This window comes from Lynx canadensis, chromosome D3, assembly GCF_007474595.2.
Source record: "Lynx canadensis isolate LIC74 chromosome D3, mLynCan4.pri.v2, whole genome shotgun sequence".
NCBI classification, from domain to species: domain Eukaryota; kingdom Metazoa; phylum Chordata; class Mammalia; order Carnivora; family Felidae; genus Lynx; species Lynx canadensis.
The window spans coordinates 46924875-46947453 of record NC_044314.2 but is presented as its reverse complement, the minus strand read 5'-3'; the positions used below and the strand labels follow the sequence as shown (position 1 = coordinate 46947453).

General features: G+C 40.3%; 1 protein-coding gene across 2 annotated transcripts in view; it reads right to left on the bottom strand.

Annotated features, from left to right (window-relative positions):
* The window catches only part of ZNF521 (zinc finger protein 521), a 280011-nt gene that overhangs the window by 16860 nt on the left and 240572 nt on the right, over positions 1-22579 (bottom strand). For both annotated transcript variants that reach the window (XM_030336929.2, XM_030336931.1), the window contains 2 exons: positions 12331-12462; positions 9359-9474 (listed from right to left, as the gene is read on the bottom strand). In XM_030336929.2, coding sequence (XP_030192789.1) covers positions 9359-9474; positions 12331-12462 — 248 coding nt within the window. The remainder of the gene's footprint in view (positions 1-9358; positions 9475-12330; positions 12463-22579) is intronic.

The window sequence follows — 22579 nt, the reverse complement described above, 5'->3', positions numbered from 1 at the left end:
TCCCCGGCCTCCTGTTGCGCTCAGACCATGGGTGCCCCTTACTAATCGGCGATTGGCAGCACATCCCCGGCTCCCAGAGTCAGCGATTGGTTTAAGGCCATTGCCGCCTGTCCGTGTTCTACGTGAGACATTAAACGACACCGTAATGCGTCCCTTCCAGCTCTTCTCCTAGTTCCAGGACAGTCCCGTTTTGGAGCGCCACCTTTAACAAAGCAGTAGTGGCCCGACAACGTTTCCGAGATCTCAGGAAAAAGTGAGAAAGAGAGAGGGAAAGCTTGCAAGCGAAGGCACAGATGGTGGGCGGAGACGCAGGGTGCTCTCAGCAGGCTTCAGTGGAGATGCATTAACTCCACAGAGGGATGAGGGCTTCCCACCAGTACCATCATGAATTATAACTGAGTATGGGAGTGAGGTCTTAGCGCCTGGCTCACAGCAAATAGACTGTTCTAGTTTCCTGCCCAATCACCTTTCACCCTTATAAACTCAAAGCACAGCAAAGCTCACTGCTGCTATTTAATGGTATCCCGGTAGCCTTTTATGTGTCTAGAAGGCACACAAACTTAGCAGATGTGCCCAGTGGTGTAAGTCAGATAATTACAAAATTAAGTTTTGGCGATGTCAGAAAAGGAAACCTTTCACGGGTGATTCGAGTTTCCAGTGAGAGGTGGTCTTCTGTCAGCCGGGGAACGGAATCAAAGCAGGAGGGGGCAGGCGCGAAAGAAAGATGCCCACCTCTCAGACACCCTGAGTACCCGGGAAGAGCCTCCCTTTCGCGCACTTTCTCCTCCCCTTACGGGAAGGCAGTTCCTGCCCAGTTGGTTAGTTCTCCCACTCGCGCATTCGATGAAGTTATCAATGAAGGAGGTCTGTTATTTTAGGCAGTTTAAAATTTCACCGCTTTTAAAGGACTCGTTTACCCTGCCTTTCACTCCCGTTTAAAGCCTTGGAGTTGCTGTTCTAAATGACAGCACCGCGAGCGAGCACTGCTTTTAAGCACTATTCATCTCACCCGCCACATCTCAGGCTTTTACAGAACACTGCTCTCTCTCTCCAATAAGGGGAACTTACTCTTTCATAGCTGCAGGGCAGAGCCTGTTCCGAGCTGTAGATTCGCTGCAAATATAACAATAAAGGATACAAATGTGAATTCCTCTTAAAATACACGCTTGGCTCTGAAGCTGCCTTGCCTTAGCAAACTCGATCAAGAGCAGCCTATCAATCTTTCTCCAAATGCACAGCAACAGCTCATTTCGCGCGGCTGTCCGATGGATCGCCACATCGATGGATCAGAAGGCGCGGGAATGAATTCTTTGCTCATTTCAGGGGATTTATAGTTGAAGTCCATGATTACCATCTCTCTTTCTCTAATTGTCACAACAGTTGGATATGGGGGTGGTGTTTTCCAATAGTCGGGTAAAAGTTTGTAAACACAAAGGCTCTATTCTTGGCATTTTGTCTCCGCTAATGTGAGGAAGCTGATCCGTGTGTGGAGCAAACATCTAAAACAGGAACATATGTGGGAATTTAACGTGCCTCTCCGGATTGCGGAATGTTCTAGAAATTTGGATTTCCAGGTCTCTCCAAAGGATCTGACTGCAAACGTGGTGAGACAGAGCTCTGTCTTTACGGGACAATCATGCCCGCAGTTTCTCGTTCCTAAAGGAGGCAGATCTTCTGGCGCTGCGGCAGCAGGCTGTCTTGGCGACATACAAGGTGGCAGGGCCAGCAAAGCCCAGCCAAGGCAGAATGTGGCAGAGGTGATGAACATTTCCAGGGGGTGGGGAGGGAGGGGGCTGTGGAAGTGGCCACAGTGCTCTTCAGTACACCCTAGCTGGATGCTCCATAAAGTCGCACTGATGGCAGTTCGGAGATGGCCATCTGTCGTCAACTCTGGGCCAGACAAAAAAATAATGTAATGGCAGATCGCTAACAACAGGGCTGTTGGAGGAGGGAATGACTCCTAGAACGAGGAGGTGGTGCTCCATCTTTTAATAGCGAAAACCAGCCATCGATATGAACATCAAGAAATTAATGGATGGAGAATTTTTAAAAACTGAGCTGGGGTGTTGCAGAGACGACTCGGATGTAAATAAAGTGGCTTTGGCTTATTGCTATCACCTCTGCTGCCCCTACTTCGGTCATATTAACCACTTGATTCTTGAGCATTTGACTAGCAGGACACATGGTGAAGCAGTGAGGGCCAAATTTAGAAAAAGGTGAGCCCACGTTGTGCCTCCAAGCATGCACACGCAGATTAGGCATTTATTGGTACAAAACGGGTAATTGAAAATGCATTTACTCATTTAGTCCAAATGAGTTCATTGTGACAATCATGCTTCTCTATCTTTCCGTACGCTTGCTTAATTTCTAGAAGCAGTTTTATAAAAGAGCAAAATAAAGCTACCTCGTCTTTAGATGCATTGTGAATGCTATAAAATTTTAAACTCCCTTCTTTGCTCAAGAAAAACCTTAGCTTTGTGCTACTGCATAGATGATAGGAAGAGAGAGGGGGTGGGGAAGGGGGAAGGGAGGGACAGAGGGAGGGAAGGAGGGAGAGAGAGGGAGAGGGAGAGAGAATGAATAACAGTCAAACTGAGGTTAGCTGTGTCCTATTTCTTTGTCCTATATGATTAACTTTCTGCCTTCAATGGTAAGGCCAATCAATCCTGATTGAATTATCCAATATTAACAGCTGAAAGTGATCAAAAGTAATGGTGAAAACATAGCACCAATCAATAAATCAATGCAAATGATTCAGTTCCTGGAGATTCGATCAAATAAAAGAGATAGATCAATTTAACCACTGAGCAAATTAAGTGGAAGTTGGTGTAGCACCAATTTACTTCAAAAGCCCCGCAGGCCCACAAAGCAGAGAAATGAGGTGGTGGAGAAACAGACCAGTTCCAGACCCACATGCTCACTTGACACAATTTATGCTCCTGAGATCCCTGAGGCTATGTGGTGTGTTTAGGGGCTGTGATTTCAGCCCCAAGAACAAGAGACACACAGAGGTCCAAAGGATCTGAGGAACTGGAGAGCTTAGGTACCAGGAAGCATGAACCACCCAGGAAGAGGCAGGAAGTACGCCCCCCACATCAGCTGTCCTCCCAGAGGACCACTCTGGAGCCCAGCGCTGGAGTCCACCCAGACACGGTAACGGGCAAATCTTCCAGTCTGGGGTTCCTAAAGGAAGGCCGTACGATGAGAAGCAAGGCAGGACAGGGTGTTGAGTCTTAGAGTTGGAGTGGGGATAGTGAAAGCAATCTCAAACTCCATTAGACATAAAAACAGGACAACTGAAAAATACAGAACGGTTTGTGAGGAGTATCCGGGGCAAAATAGTTTTAGGGCACTTCTTACAGCTTTAAACGCACACTTTTCCATTCTTCCTGTTTGCAATAGAGGATCGGCCTTACTCAGAGAAAAATATGACAACGAGCTAGAGCAAACCCTCACCCCCCCCCCCCCCCACATCACATCCAGACCCCACCTTGTCTTTGACGGAGGGAGCAAGATAAAACTTTTGTTTCTGCTACATGTCCTTCATTTGAGGTATATGGAGAGAAGGGTCAGGTTGTTTTGAAACACATTTCTGAAAGCAAACGTAAATGTTTTGTTTTACGGTTATATGCTAAAAGGAAAAAGGGAAAGAAAAAAGCCCAAGATTCTTTAATCCTGTGAAAAAGATGAATGTTTAAAAATGAGAATTTTTACCTGGAAACCAATTAACATGAAACTATGTCAAGGTATGATTAACTGGGAAATTATTCTCGTAGAACTAGAGCAGAGAACTAAGGAAAATTCTGATGTGTTTGAGGTAGACATTTTATTTCTGAGTGATGATGACTCCCGATTAGGTTTACTTAGGTCAGCACTAGCGAGCAGGGAGAGAGGGTCAGGGGGCCAATGTCTGCCCAGTGCCTGTCTTCCTCCACACCCTGCACGGAGTGTTCTGTGTCGCCTACTCAGCTGCACTCTCACCACAATCCTGAGAGTTAGGTGTGAGGCCTTGTTGTTGCCTATGGGCCCATTGTACAGATGATAAAACTGAAGCACACAGTCAATAATAGCTTGTAAGTGACGGTGACCCTGTCAATCAAACTCTGGTGATTTTTCTCCGTAACTCATGTTTTTTCCCTTGTACTAAGCTGCCTATAGGGAATTGGTAGCAAATTAAAACAAATGAAAAAAAAAAAAACTAATGAAAACTATTTTTTAAACTACTAACCGCTGGAGACTTTATGGGTGGCTAAGTCTCCCATAATCATAGATATCAGAATCATTTCCATCCTTCAGAACCAGCTTGAACACCTCCCACATGAGGTCTTTCTTGAGTCTCCCAGCTGGAGAATAAGCATCTTCTTTTCGAATACTTATAACCATTGACTACATATTAGCTCATATAATGTTTAATCATCTGCATTGTCTTATCTTTTCTAGGAGACTATAAATGTGATATATTTCTAATTATTTTTTATATGTCATAGAGTGATTGGGACCATGGTCGATTTAAAATGATGACGTGGTAATTTTACAAATATTTGAATTAATAAATATGCTCCTTAATTAACAATGGCACTGGGACAATAGTAGTAAATAGCATAGGGCTTGTGATTTTGACTATGACTCCTAAATGTCTCATCACGTATTATTTAATAACTTGAGACACAGATTTGTATTAAATTGATTAAAAGCCTAGTTTAAGGAAACAGCTAAGTTAGCAAGTGACCCAGTGACTGGCTCAGCAGCCACATGGCCACGCTGTACTGTTGTCTTTTACAGCCCATCCTATGTGCGCTGCATCATTTTCTTTCAGAAATATGACCGTAAAACTTGAGCACCAGTTAAGCTGCGGTGTGAAAAAAAGGCATCCAGATGAGGTGATCTGGTGGGAAAGAGGAGAAAAACAGCTGAAGAGACAATTACATACTGAAAAAGAAGTGATACCCGAAAATCATGGTGTATCCCTCAGAATGTCAGCTGCATTTTGAATGTGGAAAACACTGCCTTCGTGAGCTTAAGGAGGGAAGGGCTGCGTATCAAAATAACTTTTGATTCAAAAGGAATTCAAATACCAGAATCTCAGAGCCTGAAGTTCACCCAGGCCAATTCCGTCTCTCCCTCCTGCTGAAATTCCCTCAACATTCATTCCATTCGTAACACGGTGCCTGATGGAACTTTCTACGAGACACGTTGGAAAGGGAATGATTTGATCACTGCTATTGAATTGTAGCTTGTCTAGAGGCACCAATTAAACAGTAATTAGTATATTGAAAGAAAGTGGCCTATTCAGCAGCATTTTTACAAACACACCACTTGCTCACACCTGTATAAACCACTTTGGATACAAATATGCATTGTAGGATATTATTCTTGGACCAGACCATCCCTCGCTCAAAGCAGCTTCCTTAAGTGCTGCAGAAAAAGTTGTGAGGTCTATTAGGAAAACATGTGAAACATTCAATATATTCATTTGCTTTTAAAATAACAAAATGTTCATTTAGTTCCAATAATACACTTTTATTCCAAAGCACATCTTCCCTACTGGCATGCAAGATACGAATAGATTAGAATTGCTTGCAAAAGTGAGGGAAAACTCTACCAAAGAAGAAAGACTACCTTGCCAATAATTGCACATTATATATCTCTAAACTGGAATGAATACTTTCGGTAAGAAAGGTTTAGGGGTCATGTGAAGAGTATAGCTTCCATACTGGCAAAAGGTGTGTCTTAGATTGTTCCATAGAAGTAGAGGTTTTGTCTCATTTAATTCTAAAAGGAATTGTGGTCTGTGATGTCCAAAAGATGATGTCTGAATCATTGGTGTCCTGAAGATGGACAGTGCATAATAAGGAATTATCTGAGTTCTGACTGGCGTTGTAGGCAAATATCAATGAAAATAACATACTCCCGAGTGTGTGTGTGTGCGTGTGTGTGTGTGTGTGTGTGTGTGTGTGTGTTGGGTATATAATTTTATACCCAACAAAGCACTTCTATTTACACACACAAAAAAAATGGTTTCACATTTTTAACTGGGCATAAGTAGTGAAAGAAACGTAAATTAATTTTATGCTCATGAAATCATTTATGCACCACACCACTGGAAGACATACCATCGTTATATTATGAGGCAATTTTGAAATGCTCACCCTTGACTTGCCCTAGTATTCTCACTCTGACAGAAGAATCAAATAAACTATATGCTTTCAATCTTCAATTGGATTTCAGTTTGTGGGCGTTTCGTTTCATAACCTCTTACGAAAAGTCTGCCTTTCTGAACTTCAGCGGCATAAACAAACAGATGACTTCAAGTGGTATTTTTGATATATGTCAATTTTAAAACTTGCACTTATCTTACTTACCACAGTGTGAACTACAGTGAGCTGATAAAATGGCTTCATTTGTCATTTTTCTATTCTTATTATTTTGGTTACCGATCTTATTTTCTATTGTTACCTTAATTTCAGTCAATTTTCCCCTTCCTTCTAGAAATTAACAAAACTATTATGGTTTTGGTACACTTACCATGCCCACTTTTCATGCAGGAAATAAAAGAAATCAATCTTTAAAAATTACATTAATTCCATCCTCTAAGCCCAGGTGTAAAGCTAATTTGGGTAATGAAAGCAAATGTACAGGACTGTGAACCCCTGAGGGTAAAGCATAAAAATCCAAATACTCTCAACACGAGAAAAAGTAAAGTTAACTCTGATCCATTTTTCTTAATGTATTGAAACCAAAAGCCACTGTTAGTACTCAGGACTTTAGAAAATAGACTTACATAGATATTTCAGTGATGGTTGATATTAGCTTTGTAAAAATGATCACATACTAACTATAAAAAAAACTTTTATCTAAGGGATGATGCGTATATTGAACCTGGGTATTCATATCAAGACCATGTTTGATTCTGGGTAATGGGATTGGAAAAAGAGCGCTCACAGCTTTGGATTGTGGAATAAGTCTTCTTGTGACCCAGATCACAATCTGAATGAATGAGTCAGGAATATTTTGAGACATGTTTGACCTTCTAAGATCCTAAAGACTCAGGAAGAGTTGTATGTTTTGTATTGTATCTTTCATACCAACAGTTCTCAAAGTGTGGCTCAGGGACTTCTGGGGTCTCCTGGATCCTCTCCTGGGGTCTGTTATGTCAAGACTATTTTCACAGTAGCATTAAGACATCATTTGCCCTTTACACCCTCATCATCTCATGAGCGCAGAGTAGAGTTTCCTACAGGTGACTTGACAAGGGATAAGAGGTGACATCATCTCTCTGACAGCTAGTAGAATCGCAGGTGTGTATATTCTTGTGTTTAAAACTTCTCTCAAGTTTGATTTCTAATACGGAAATATCAATAGATAGTAAGCTGCACAAATCATAGGCCCTTGTGGTCATCGATCATTTTAAGTGTAAAGACATCCTGAGCTCAAGGAGTTTGAAAACCACAGGTCTAGACTAATTGTACAACAGAATGAATACCGTATGTTTCACGAAACCCTAAAGTATACTATAAAAGAAACCTGGAGTCCTGAAGGATGTGGATAATTGCTCAGCTTTGTCTGTGCTATGGAGGGGTACAGGCTACTACGGCCATAGTGTCGGGTTCTTTTAATGAAAGACACCCACCAAAGTCTTACCAACAGGTTAGCTGTATTAGAAATCTACTAATAACAGTACAAAAGTGCAAATTTGTTGCAAACTTTTTTCAAGAACATGAGAGAGAAGTCAGTCTCTATAGAATCTCTACAACTTTGATTTTAAGCTATTATTAATTCTGCTCCACAGTTTACATGCTAAGTATCACTAGGTATATTGGCCATATCCTTTACAGAGTTCTAAAAACCCAAAGGACTTATCTTTTGAAACATCTGGCAATAAGAATATATTTTGAAATAGATATTTAGGTTGTATTAAGAAGATACACTTTCTGACAACAGTCTGTGTCAGAGTAGATATCCCAAACAGATGTGACAGAGTAGATAGCTATTGAGAAGCGATAGAAAGTAAGATAGCAACTTTAATTTCCACCCACTGACACCACTATAACAATGGGCTCACCCATTCTTTCATAGATTTTTTTTATTTCACCTCCTTAATTTGCCATTTGTTTACTTATAGAACAACAGATGATAAACTGTAAATTTCTTATTTTGACACATAGTTCACAGTAATCTGGCTTCCCCAGAGCCCAAAGAGGTACAAAGCTGTCTCAGGGTCTACAGTGTACGATGAAAAACTAAGTAAGGAGTGTGTGGGGGGGGGGAGGGGGGGCAGGGGGGAGGGGGGGTTCCTGCTTAACCAGACCTAGTTTAAGAGATTCAATGCAAAAAATAATTACCCCCCCCCCCCAGTTCAGGCTAAATAACTTTATTGTTAATCATTGTTAATAATAATGCTCATAATAATAAAATAATTTTAAGTTCGAACTCATTTTCCTCCAAGGGCACCAGTAAAATTTAACAAAAACACGTCACTCCTATCGTTTTGTCAGAAAAATAAGGGTAAGTATTATGCTCATTTTTCAGGTGAAGTAGCAGAAAAAAAAAGACTTCTTTTCCTTTCACAATAAGTAACATTTCTAGGATAGAATCCAGGTCTCTTACCCATATTTTAACTACTAGTCTATTGCTAAGAGTAATAAAACCAACCAAACATTTGCATTATATTTTATAGTTGGTACCTTAGATTCAGACCTATTACTTCATGTTACCTAACAACAACCCCATAAGTGTTACACCCGTCTATCATTTCTTCATACCCAAGGTTCAGAGACATTATGGACCAGTGCAAAGTCATATACCTAGCAAGTGGGACACTCAAGGCTAAACCTGATGTCTTTGGATGCCAAAATTTTAACTACGAGGCTGTTCCTAAGTAATAATTATTCTCTTCCATTATGTGGAAGAAACATACTGGACAAGAGTACAGCTTCTTTCTTCTCTTCCCCTCTCCCTTCCGATTTCAAGCCTCTCAGGATAACAATGACTTGGACATCCATCCAGCTTGGAGTCCATTGGGAACAGAACATGAATAAAACAGGATTGGGGAGAATGGGCCATAACAGCGAGGTGAATGATCCCATAGTCCAATAAACCTGACCTCTAAGCCTATCACACTGGGTCAGAAGGTCCAATTATAGGTCTGCTCTAGTTCTTTTTATGATTGACAGCAGCCAGAGGCAAAATTACTTTGGTGTCTGTTAATCCAGCCTCTAATTCTCCCTTTGCCCCAATACGCACAGAGCATCATGGTGGCCCAGGGTGAGTGATACTGTGAATCCAGATTTAAAATGCCCTTGTTTCCTATAAGAAGAGCAACTGAGTTCAATCCCGGTTCTCCTCGTGGGGACATTACCTGCAGCTCTGTTTGGAAGAAAAACTTCTGTGGACATTGTGTGCAGTCATAGATCTTGTCTTCTTGTCCATGGGCAGAGAAAATATGCTGCTGCAACTTGTTTGCTTGAACAAACACTGAAATGATAAAAGGATGGTGAACCTTGGGTTATTTTCTTTCCGAAATGCCCTCAGTCAATGACTCCCTGTGAACGGACCCAGGCTGAGTGGACTGAATGCCGCACCTTCTGGGTGTGACCACTGCCAGGCCCCCGGGGAGGGCTGAGTCACATCTGCTCATGCTTGGGTCCCCGGCTTTTGTTAAGATGCACTCTACCAAGCACCCAATTCAGCCCAAACAGCTCCAAAGTAAAGGTTTATCGAGGCCCTGCTCCCTATAAATCTTTTAAAAATAAACCTGAAAATTGTCAAATGCACAGCCCTGTCTGAACAGAAATGACTCTTATTTCTCAGCAACCCACAGGTTAAGAAATCATAGATGCCAAAACCCTGCTTATTGTATTTGCCTAAAGTTATAGCTGGCAAACAGTTCTCTATTTAAATGTGTTAATGCTAAAAATTATATCCCACAGCTACTCTGGGGCACTGTCTATAAATGTGAAACAGAACGGCAGGTAAATTCTCTTTGGATACTTTAAGATCAACTCAGCCTACACACTGAATGCAAGGGTTTCAATAATATAAACATGTTCAATTTTAATGACTACAAAACAAGGCCCTAAGACTGTGTAACAGTTTACCTAGGAGACATACTATTAATAATTAAATTGTATATGCCAGAGGCAGTGTTTGGGTTGGCAGAACTGACTTCTGATGGATGCCTGGTGCACTGTGACCTAAAAAAGTTTGCATCTACAATATTAATCTGTATAGGCAGGGAGAGGATTTATTAAAGATGTTGGCATTTGACTTTGACTCCACTCTAATCATTAAAATTATTCTAATTGCCAGCCAACCTAAAATATTAGAATATTGTTCTTGTGAGTCATACATTTTAATCACATTTCTCATTACCTTAAAAAACTACTCAGATTTCTTCGCTCCCACCTAACATGCTTTATATTGGAAGTTCTTTTTTTTTAATTGTTATTTCTAAAATTACTTCAAGATACACTGAAACAATTCAGGTCTGTCAGCACAGAAAATGCAGACGACTCATGATTAATGCATTTTTGTCTCTTACCTACATCAACAAAAAGAAATGGGGTTTTTATACAGATTTGCAACTGATCTCCATATAACTTAGCACATGTCTATGAGGCTTCTGGCTACAACATGAAATAACTATTTTATTAGGGGTCTCAGTCATGAGATCTATGACCCAGTCTTCCTTATGAAGACTTACCACGACCTTTTATAAAGAACCCCGACTCCTGACTCATTGTATCTTAAGATAAATACTATGTTGTGGTAAAAATATAACAATATATTTTATCTTAATTGCTGAGAACAAATTGGTGGTTACCAGAGGGGAAGCAGGTCGGGGGATGGGCTAGATGGGTGATGGGGATTAAGGTGTTCATTTGTTGTGATGAGCGCTGGGTGACGTATGTAAATGCTGAATCGCTAAATTGTACACCTGAAACTAATATTACACTGTATGTTAACTGGAATTTAAATAAAAACTTAAAAAGATAAATTTAAAAAGCACCCCCCAAGCCCAATATATATTTTTAAATATAAATCGAAAGCACAAGAACAACAACAACGAAACAGTTCCAAAAGAAGGAGTGGCTGATGGAATTATTGAAAGAAGGAGGCTCACAGGCAAATGTCATTAACACATTCAAGTACTACTTGCAGTAACTGTATAATGAACATGGCCCCTCTCTTGTTACAGGACAGAAATCTACAGGCTGAATGTAGTAAAGGTTAATAATCAATGCCTGGGATCTTGCTCTGCAAACGAAGAAGTCAATTTTTAGAGAAGGATATATTTTTGTTGTGTTTTGGTCTTTTTTTTTTTTTTTTTGACAAGTAAGAAGGGAACATAGCCTTGAGGGGCTTGACCACTGAGTTCAAGACATATGCAAAACAATCACAAAGGACTTTCCAAAATAACTTTGTCACTGTTGAGGGGAGTACCAGAAATACGTGTCATCATATCTCAACCCCATGGGCTTCAAATTATAGATTCTGATTTACATTTTTGTTTTTTTGTTGCTGCTGCAAACTATAGAGCCAAAACATCCAATGAAAGTTTCTTCTTAAAAGTGTAAATTTAGGGGCGCCTGGGTGGCTCAGTCGGTTAAGCGGCCGACTTCGGCTCAGGTCACGATCTCGCAGTCCGTGAGTTCGAGCCCCGCGTCAGGCTCTGTGCTGACAGCTCAGAGCCTGGAGCCCGTTTCAGATTCTGTGTCTCCCTCTCTCTCTGACCCTCCCCCGTTCATGCTCTGTCTCTCTCTGTCTCAAAAAAATAAATAAACGTTAAAAAAAAAAAAGTGTAAATTTATATTAAAAAATCCATCCAATTTCCTAGGAAATAAACGCCTCACCTAATCTGTTCATCTAATCTGTTTTCTAGCTCCAGGAATTTGGGAGGGCTACCTTTTTATTTCTTATGGGAAATGTTAGAAAACTCTCCAAGTTTAAGTAACAGACATAGGCTGGCAACACGGCTGCACTTGTAGTCAGACGTCTTGCGATTAAGAAGCAGCTTCGTGCAGGCACTCTTGCCTTGGTAACCTTTTCACACCGAGAGGAGAAAAGGGAACAAAACATGGATGTCGTTTTCCAAATGGAAAAGTGCAAACTTCTGAGAGAACTTGAAATGCCATTTGTTCATCCTGACAGTTAACCTTCCTGCCCATTTGAGCCTTTAAGTGGGCGGCAATCAATAATGCTAATAAGCAGAAATCAAACATCTTCTCCCCAAATTGAACAGAAGTCCTATCTGTAAAAGGCCATTGCGGTGGGAATATGCTTTGGTAGGAAAGACATGAACTGGCCGTGAAGCTCTCTAGAGTTTCCTACCTGTAAAGCAGACGGGGCACTTGAAGGTACCTCCCATCCCTTCGAAGCTGTGCTCTATCAGATGGCACTGGAGTTTGGCAGGGGAGTCGAAGGTCTGGCTGCAGAGCTTACATTCATGGTTCAGTCCTTCATCTGTGAAGAATACATGAACAGAAAAGTTCAAACACATCATATCTTTTTAAAAATTTTTTCTACATGTTTTATTTATTTTTGAGAGAGCACAAGCAGGGGAGGAGCAGAGAGAGAGGAGGACAGAGGATACAAAGCGGGCTCTGCGCTGACACCAGAGAGCCTGATGTGGGGCTTGGACTCATGAACGGTGAGATCGTGACCTGAGCTGAAGTCAGATGCTCAGTCGACTGAGCCACCCAGGTGCCCCCACATCATCTCTTTAACGGACAAGTGTAATTGCATCTGTTAAACTACTTCCATCACCAAATATGAATATATAGTAGCATATATGGTTGTGGGTTCTTATTTCACATTACCTACGAATTTGTATCAACGTAAAACATTTCTGGAATTTAAATTCCAAAGAGAATCAGAAGGCAGTGTTTATCTTCCGGGTGAAGCATTTTGTTAAGCTTTTAAGGTATCATTAGGATGTCACTGATAAGGCATCTCTTTTTCACTATCATGATTTTATGGCTGTGTATTTCCAAAGTCCTAAAATAATGGACCCAAGGAAAATGGACAGCTTCTTCCTTAGCCTCTCCTCTGGTTTTCCTAGAATGTTCTACAAATTTATATTTCTTTTTTTTTTTAAGATTATTAATTTGGAGAGAGAGAGAGAGCAAGAGCCAGTATGAGTGGCGGAGAGGCAGAGAAAGAGAGGGAGAGAGAGAGAATTCCAAGAAGGTTCCATGCTGTCAGCACAGCACGAACTGTGAGATCATGACCTGAGCCGAAATCAAGAATCGAATGCTTAAACAACTGAGCCACCTGGGCGCCCCTACAAATTTCTATTTCTAACTATAAGGTTTTTAGTGATACTCCCATTGACACAAACTTTCTTTTTCTATTCCCAAGATTTCTGGGCAATTTTGAAATATTATTAATGCTTACAGTTTATCCTACAAGTGCTATTTTTATGCAGGGTACTCCCGGTTCTCCATGTCTTCTCAGTTCATTGCTCCTCCTACTTTGTAAGATAGTTTCAATTTTACCCAGTGATCTAGACTCTGTCTTTCTCTGAAGGAATTTCTACGAGCTCCATGCTCAGTTTTGACTAGTCCTGGATTTTTCTTTGATATCTTAGGAACAAGATGGTAGGAAAATATTTCAACGTAATAATAATTGCTATATAATGTGAAGAGTTTCTGTTGTCGATAGACGCCATTATTTTTAGGTTGCCTATTTCCTCATTAAAATGTTTCTGAAACTTAAAATTTAAGGATTAGTCCAACTTATTTCAATTTGCAATTATAAGAAACGAAAACCAGTAGCACTGGAATGAACAACCCAACACTTCTGGAGTGTTTTCTGCATTTCGGACACTGCTCTTCTAAGTGCCCAGATATAAATTCATTAATTTAACAGCTACTGTTAGCCCCATTTTACAGATGAGGAAAATGAGGCCCACTGACTGTAAGTGATTTGTACCCTGAGTCACAGGGTCAATATTTGGTGGAGCCAGAACTTAACTCCAGGCATCCGGGCCTCAAGGTCCATGATCTTAGCAAATAGGCTATGACATTCACCAACTACTCCCAAATGACTTATCAGACAGAGAAAGGGCAGAGAGGTTGCAATTTAACCTGGCTTGTTATCAACTTATACTCTTCTTACCTTCTCCTATTTGCAGTGATAAAAAATGTTACTAAGGATCATTAGTGAATGATCTAGGGAATGTGAAAGACATATTCGTACCATGTGGGCAACAAGTCTATACTCCAAAGGTATTTCCTTCCGTGCAACACAACATGCATGTGTAAGTCCTTCTCCAGCTGATATTACTGGCAACACAAAGGCTCCATTACAGAGTGAATTATTATTAGCTAACTAGGAGTAAAAATCACTCTATTTGTATTCCTAATCTTTCTTCTCACATAAGTATGAGTCTTTAGAAGCAGAGGATTGGAATTTGTAAAAAGAGAAGCAAAGCACTAATTAAGCCACCCAGTACTGTCTACATTTCACAAGAGATAAAAACCTACTCTGTATTTGGGTGGCACAGTAAATTCCTTGATTATAATTATGTAAGAAGGAGTTTAATTGTGCATACTGACATGACAAGGGGTTATACAAAAAGCTTTAGGGATTATATAAGATCAAGGGGTTTTCATCTGTTCTTTTCTCTCTTTTTTTAATCCTAAAGTCACCAAAAATTTTCCGAATTTTAGATATTAAGAAATATAAGAAACACCACTGTAGGGAATTGGGGCAGTAAGTTGATCATCAGAAATACTTGGCAAATTTAAATGTTTCCTCGATGCCGCATACCTTACTTTGGTGGTAAGAAGGTAACCAGGAGTCTTTATTTCATCTTTAAATTACGTGTTTTGCACAAGAACCAAGACGCAGCCTATGGGTGTGAGCAGGTATACACATTTGTTCCGGAATTCTTAAACTCACAATATTTGTGAAGTAATATATGTAAGCCTGGCTGGCTTCCTTGGGGATAATGACTGACTGTTGCATGAACACAAAGTGAATTATGCAAGTTAGAATGGTCTTTAATGTGATGTTTTTTCTTGACTATGAGTATTTTGTTTGAAAAAATAATAGAAAGGAAGAAAGATATATGTGTATGAATACAAGGAAAACATCTTCATCGATTTTTATTTATTTCCTATCCTAAGAACAGAGTCATTCCATCACAAAACATTACATAATCCAAATTTAGCCAGGTGAATTCACAAGGCGGTGGCACACAATGATAAAGCATTTACGCATGATTAGTGCAGACTTAGTTGCCCTGAACCCCATACCCGGTGAAGGCACTAAGGGATACCAATGATCATAACAATAGCTTCTGGCATTTTCAGAACTGTTTACAGTTTAAAGCACATTTTTTTAATATGAAAAAAAAAAGATGCTGGGGGTTCTACCTGCCTTTCATTTCTAAGTTACATTTGAGTTTTTTTTTTCCAACTACTGACTTTTCCCAGCTATTTGAGTAGGATAGAAAATATATTTGAATTATTACACAGCAAATGATAGATAAGCAAAAGCTAGTGTGCTCCGAGCTACAAGTGAACACATCTAGACATTTCTCCCACTTTTATTAACTTCCCTACTCACTTTCTCCCTGCTCCTACTTGCTTATTTCCACAGGGTCAAATGGATAATGAGTGAGTGATAGGGGGACCCCGAACGCTTTTACCACTGGTTAACAGAACCCATTTTATACTGTTCAACTGAAGAACAGGGTAGAGATAGTATTGGGAAACTAAGACAACATATTTATAATATGAATTCACAAGTTTATCCTTATTCAGAGTCTCTGTTTAACTCAGCTCCCATTATTCTCTATTTGCATTGTGTGGCTAAGAGCAGTGTGTTAGTTTTCAAACAATTTTCTAAAAAATCCTTAGTACTGGGGGATCTACCTTAGGTAAGCCCTGTCTCCTTCCAAAAGTGAGTTTCTCTCCTTTCTTCTTGCTATCTGGTATGAGGTAGTAAGGAGCTGTAAAGTGACACTGTGGTTTTAATTTCAAGTTGATGTTCATGGGGAGGCACTATCAACACCTCTGAATGCAGGTGGACTTAAGCCTTAGACTCAGGATTTTGCCGAGGAAGCCACAACTTGCACCTTGTCTTTTTATCTCCCTTCTTCGTAAAGGTGGCAAAAGCCTAAAAATTCAATCAAAGTGACCATTTCTGCTCTCCGGAAAGGTAGCAGCTGACAGTAATTGGATAATACAGTCTGACTCATTTATTAAAAAGAGATTCTGAGGCAATTGATTTAATAACCATTACAATATTCCATTAAGGATATAATAGGCTAGTGCAGCCCTATTTTTTTTATTGAGTTATGGATGAGATCTACGGATGAAATTTCTAGATTTTTCTTCCCTTTTTTGCCTATCCATAGTCTCTAGATTTTCCACAGGGAGCAAAATTTGCCTTTGTAGGTGACTTTGGAAGTTAAAGACTAAAACTGCTACCCTTTCCATACCCTACGAATAAAGATTGATGGCCACACTGCAATTCTGATTGTCAAAAAGTTACATAGCAAATAAGCAATATTATGCAGTACAGAAAAACTCCAGTTCTAAACACTAGGCTGAAAAGTATTCTAACAAATACATGGGAGAGCAGAAATTAGCACAAGGAAAGGGAGAAAGAAACATCAGAGCGCGATTAGTCAATTGAACGGGAAGACCATGGACCTTCCAGGATAAACCCTCATCTTTCCAGAAAACCCCTGTTTGTTATGTACTGGTGGAGGGAAGCATGCGTGTGGCCAGCACTGTGGGTCCAAGGTCAGGAAAGGCACGAGTGAAGCTCTCACCACTGAGAACATGTTGGAGGCCAGCGACTTCCTGTCCTGGTCAACCGCTTTAAAGCATGACCAATGATGGTGTGGGCATAATTGAGAAATGATTTCACATGTATATAAATTTCAGCTAAAATAATTACTTCCATTTGTTAATCTTCATTTAAGCGCGAACATAAATGTTAACAGGAATCAAGTCCACACAGAAGACACTGATGCTAATGTAAATATTTACTCCACTCTTCAATGTTTCAAAGGAAATGAGTCTGAATACATAATTGCAATACCACCTCAATGTAGGGAACGTGATAATCATTTACAAAACTTTGTGCTGTAAGAACAAAATCTGTTTGTCTGAGGCCAGTTCAGAGGGGAATGATAATTTCTATCTCTCCAATTTATAAAACCTGGACCAACACAACTATTCGTCAGTCCATGTTGTAAGAGAAAAAAATAACAGCTACCATTTGGATGTTCAAGCACAACTCAAATTATAAGCTCCGACATGGCAATTGTTAGACACTGACATTTCAATATAAGCTTTAAACAAGAGAAACCCTTTAAGCAGCCTCCAGACTGTGTGTCCCATGTTTATACTCCTTTTCCTTCAATAAAAACAAAAATCTAGAGCAGCTACAAGCAAATGTTCAGTGGTTGACTTACATGCAGCTGTTATCCCAGGAATCACCGGGGGCCCCCTTATATCGTCTGATCAACACGGCAGCCATTACTGAGGACCAATTTGTAACAGTTTATAAGTAGAACTCCTTCTCTTATTTACCCTCGAGACTGGCCAGAAGGGTCCTCCAGCCTCTTCCACTGCATAAATCTATAGGCTAAAGTCCAAAGATACAAACCCCTCTCGGTGCATCATCATGTGGCCGGGGCCATACTTAAAAGCTCTGATCTGAGTGGGAGTAAACTCTGCCCTTGGAATCCGAACAGAGGAATCAAATGCCCTGCAGTTGTAATTTTTCCAGTTCGAACATGTATACCACTATATCCTTATATATATTTTTAAATCCAACAAAACTATGCCCTAAACCAATTCCCAACCCCCAACCCTTTACTCTGCTTCTCCTCTTCCCTGAGTTCATTTCCAAGCACACATTTATAAGCTAGGGGTCTGAGGAGTAACAAAGAAAAGCCACACATGACAAAACTCACCCCTCGGCTACATTGGCTCACCCTAGAAACCAGGAGTAGAAAAATAGGCAGACTGTACTGTGATTTGCCACACGCACAGCCACCACATCTCTCGAGCTCTTTCCAGGGCTCAGGCCACTGTAATTTGTTGTATTATATACTGCACATATTTCACAACTGTAACGTAAACACACTGAGGTGCTAATTTGGCAACGGAGAATATTACTTAGGCCTCAAAGTCTGCCAGTAGATTAGTCATTAAGCCCCCAAAGTAAGGCAGAATTTGAGAGTGTTGAATATTATGTGAACCTTTTCTTCCCTAGTTAAAAAGCTCTGCTCTGTTCTTTTGAACAATTCAACACGAAAACGAACATTGCCTGAAGACTGACGCCAGCACCTTCTTGGATTTTCTCACTGGCAATATGGCAATGTCTGCCACTGTCAGTGTTTCTATGCCACACAAGAGAGGAATACAGGATACAAGCATAAGACTCACAATAAGAGAGAAAGGGCATTGGGGACAGTAGGAGCAAATGAGCACCAGGTGCCTCGACTCTGACTATCCACACGTGCCACCCTTAGGTATCTCGAGAAAAGCAAAATGATATGCACCCCACGTGTCTCCGCCAGAATTTTATTTCAAGGAGCCCTACAAGGTGCAAGTCTGCATTTAACTCCGTTACTACCTGTTTTTGGCCAATGGTCTTAAGGGCTATGGTGCTTTTGGACTTTATAAGCAAAGCCACTGATATTGACACTGTTATTTCCTGTCTTGAACTTCTCATTATCAGCAGGGCTGGAGCAGGAAATGATTCAACTGGGGTAGGCTGCATTGTACCCAGCAGATTTTAAAGAGCCCAGGGGCTGCCTGGAGCCCCATAAACATCAGCAGCTTGGAAACTAGCAGGAGGTCCAGGTGGGCCGGGATGGGAGAGGCAGGCAGTGGGATTTTAGATGCTCTGAGATGCAGTATTGTCCAATTCCTTGGCTATTATTATCGGTTGTGGGTATAGTTATTTGAATATTCTCATGTAGGAGAGAACGCTGGAATGCTGTTCAAACAATAAACAATAAAACAAACAACCCACTGAAAAAAGTGGCTTCCCTTCACCTGTGGGGACTCAGCAGCGATATTTTGGCACACATTTGAAAATAAGGATGAGCAGGTAGACGAAAAGATATCTTTCAAACCTGACCAGTATTTTGGTACCTCCAGGTCGTCAGCCTTTTCTTCTCTACTTTCCTAATTTAAACATGAGCCCACAGTGGAAGTCTCAGAGAAAGCATACAGTGCCAGCAAATAGCTTTAAAGGTAAAAACCTGGGCTCCAAATGTTTTCATTTAAAAAAAAAAATGAGTTTTTGGTAATGCACTGATAAAATCACTTTGAGCTCCACTCCCCCCTCCCCCCAAGAAAAAGCATTCTTAACTACGAAAAGAAGAAATACTGTTAGCCCTGAAAAAGGCAAGGGTGGCAACAGAGTTAGGAGTGAGGACTGAGACCAGCTAAGTCTGAAATATATCCTTTAGATCTGCTCCGGTAGAAAACAGCGTGGCTTCCAAAAATAAGCTTGTTGCATAAAGCTTTAACTTGCGTATACGCGGCTGTATTGCATCGAAAAGGGTCCACTTTACTTGACACTCAATTTCCCCCCTTATATATGCTTGCTTGAATGCATGAAAGTAACCTTTGTTCTTTTACAAAGTTTTCACCACCTAATCCTTAGTGCTGCAATGTTCTCTACCGTGACAGCAAAGTTTCTGAGCACACAAGACACTATAAAAATTTACTTCCCTTTTGCATAATAAATTAGACACACAATATGATTGGAAACAGCATGCTTCCAATTCAGTAATGCATTTCAGCTCTTGCCTTGCCTATTAAAGAGTGGTGGATGGCAGCCCAGGATATCTCTGAACGAGGGCGTGCCAAGCACTAAGTTTGGGGTTATTCATCAATTTGTGCCACAAGGCAAGTTTCAGGAGGGCAAGGACATTTGTCTGTTTTGTGCATTGATGTGCGCCAAGCACGGCTCATAGCTGGGACTCAATAAATATTTATTGAATTTATGGGAGATATGCATTTTGCTGGTCCTACATGTAATTTCAATCAGAAGAAAAGGCCGCGACTAACACCAAAACGATATTAATTATTTATCAATTGTTTAAAAAGTTTGCTCCATTCCCTTGTACATTAAGCCCTATGTGATGACACGTTTGGACTAACCAAAATTTACCTTATTCTGCTTGCCTTTGCTATTTCCTGAAATGAGAGGAAAATACTCTGGCAAATAAAGCATTCACAAAGTAACTGCCCTTATTTGCCAGTTTAACTCTGGCAAGAAACTGAGAAGCCCAAACTTATCTCCTGTTTCAAGAGGGGAAGTGTGACAATGGAATACTACGTGGCAATGAGAAGGAATGAGATACGGCCCTTTGTAGCAACGTGGATGGAAATGGAGAGTGTGATGCTAAGTGAAATAAGTCATACAGAGAAAGACAGATACCATATGTTTTCACTCTTATGTGGATCCTGAGAAACTGAACAGAAGACCAGGGGGGAGGGGAAGAAAAAAAAAAAAAAGAGGTTAGAGAGGGAGAGAGCCAAAGCATACGAGACTCTTAAAAACTGAGAACAAACTGAGGGTTGATGGCGGGTGGGGGAGGGGGAGGGAGGGGAGGGTGGGTGATAGGCATCGAGGAGGGCACCTGTTGGGATGAGCACTGGGTGCGGTATGGAAACCAATGTGACAATAAATTTCATATAAAAAAATAATAAAAAAAAAGAGGGGAAGTGTGATCATGCATTTTATACCTGAAATACAAAAACAGAACCATGTGAAAGAAGGGATATTCATCTTTTATTTGCCCTCAGTCATAGAGAAACCTCTACTTCACACATAGTTTTAAACAATTTTTATTAATAGTTATGTATTCTGATATTACAAAGCTCCATTCTTTTAACTAACTGGTTTAATCAGATGTATGCATCGATTGCACTCTTTGCTTAAAATTTCTCCGGTTTGGTATTAAATACATACTATTAATGCCTCACGTCTGGGACTAGTGGCCCAGGTAGAAGTGCAGGGATTTACCTTCAAGTACTGTACAAAAAACCAAACAAACCATAAATTGGTAAAATCGAAAGAAACTAAATGTAACCTGCTTTAAAGTTAAATCCATCAAGAAAACATCTTGGAGTACTGAGACAGTGCAACAGTCAATATTAATTCCGCACAGCAGTGGGCCAGCCATGGGAGCCACACGCTGGACATGGTTCTCATCAGGTATGTGTTCGTGTTACTGTGCTGGCTTTATGGCAAGGGTCAGGGCCTTTTCTTTTGTTTACCTTCTTCTTCTTGGCATAAAGCCACGAGTTATTTGAAGGAGAAAGTCTCCAAACACTGAAAAGCTGTTTATCTTTGCTAGAAAGCATAGCCGGCTATCGCTGATGATTTTAAAACAAAATAAAAAAAAAAAAACAGCAAAACAAAACAAACAAAAGAAATGGAATGAGGTTCACCAGCTTCTGCAAATATTATGGATCTCAACAACCATGGGCACTAGGTTCAAGACAAGAAACTAGTCAGGCATTTCCAAAGCTAATTATCTAAGAAACTTATGTTATTGATGACTTTTTGCAAAGTCATCTGACCTGCGGTGTTGAGAATCGGGGTTCAGCACCAAAGCACAAGTTAACTCTGTGACAGGTGGGGCATGAAGGTATAAGAGGGGCAAGAATCTCATATTTCCAAGGGACCATATCCTCCTTTTACTTTGTGGCAACACTAAGAAAATCCTAAGCAGCAATGCAAAAATCACAATACTGCACGTTATTTGCAAATGACTCACATTTTTATTGTTCTATTGGTGTGACCTTAGAAACTTGGCCTTGAAGAATAAAAAAAGGTAATGGTGCAATAAATGCAATAAGATTTCTAAAAACAGTTTATTGGAAATGTGCTGTGAAACTTGAATTCTTCTAATCAAACGATGCCACCCCTTAGAGAAATTTTCCTGTGCATTATTAAAGTGATATACTGCAGTACTAGTTAGAGCTCCATAACCTTTAAATTGCCTGATTGTAATTAAGGCCACTAGTTTTATTTAGGAAGGTTCAAGGAGGCTCAATTTAAGTTGGCTTAACTAGTGTGAATTTAATGTCATGCTGCCAGAAGGCACAGGAACTCTCTGGCCTGGCTGTTCTGTGGCACATACAGCTGTGGGGTCATGAATTCTAAATTAAGCCCACATTTAAAGAAACTACAGATATCAGGAAGTAGCTGGCTGTGTGCAAGTACACATCCCCATGGTTGTATATGTATATCATTCATTCATTCATTCATTCATTCACTGATTCATTCTACTGGCAGTTTCCTAATTTGGGAATCGAAATATATCTGATTATTTATAATGTGAATAGAAGCGGTATACAGTTACTCTTAAAGGCATAATGATCACTTTCATTGAAAGGTGGGGCTTAAGACAAAGTCCAATCAGCATTACTGATTTAAAATAAAAGGTGCTTGTAACAAAATCGTAAAGGCAGGAATGTTATTCACATTCTAAAATAAATTCTAAGAAGGAAAATTTACAGTTAGGTATTTGAGGAGGAAATAAAGGGTACGGTTTGGACGGGCCACTAAATGGAGTGCTGAGAAT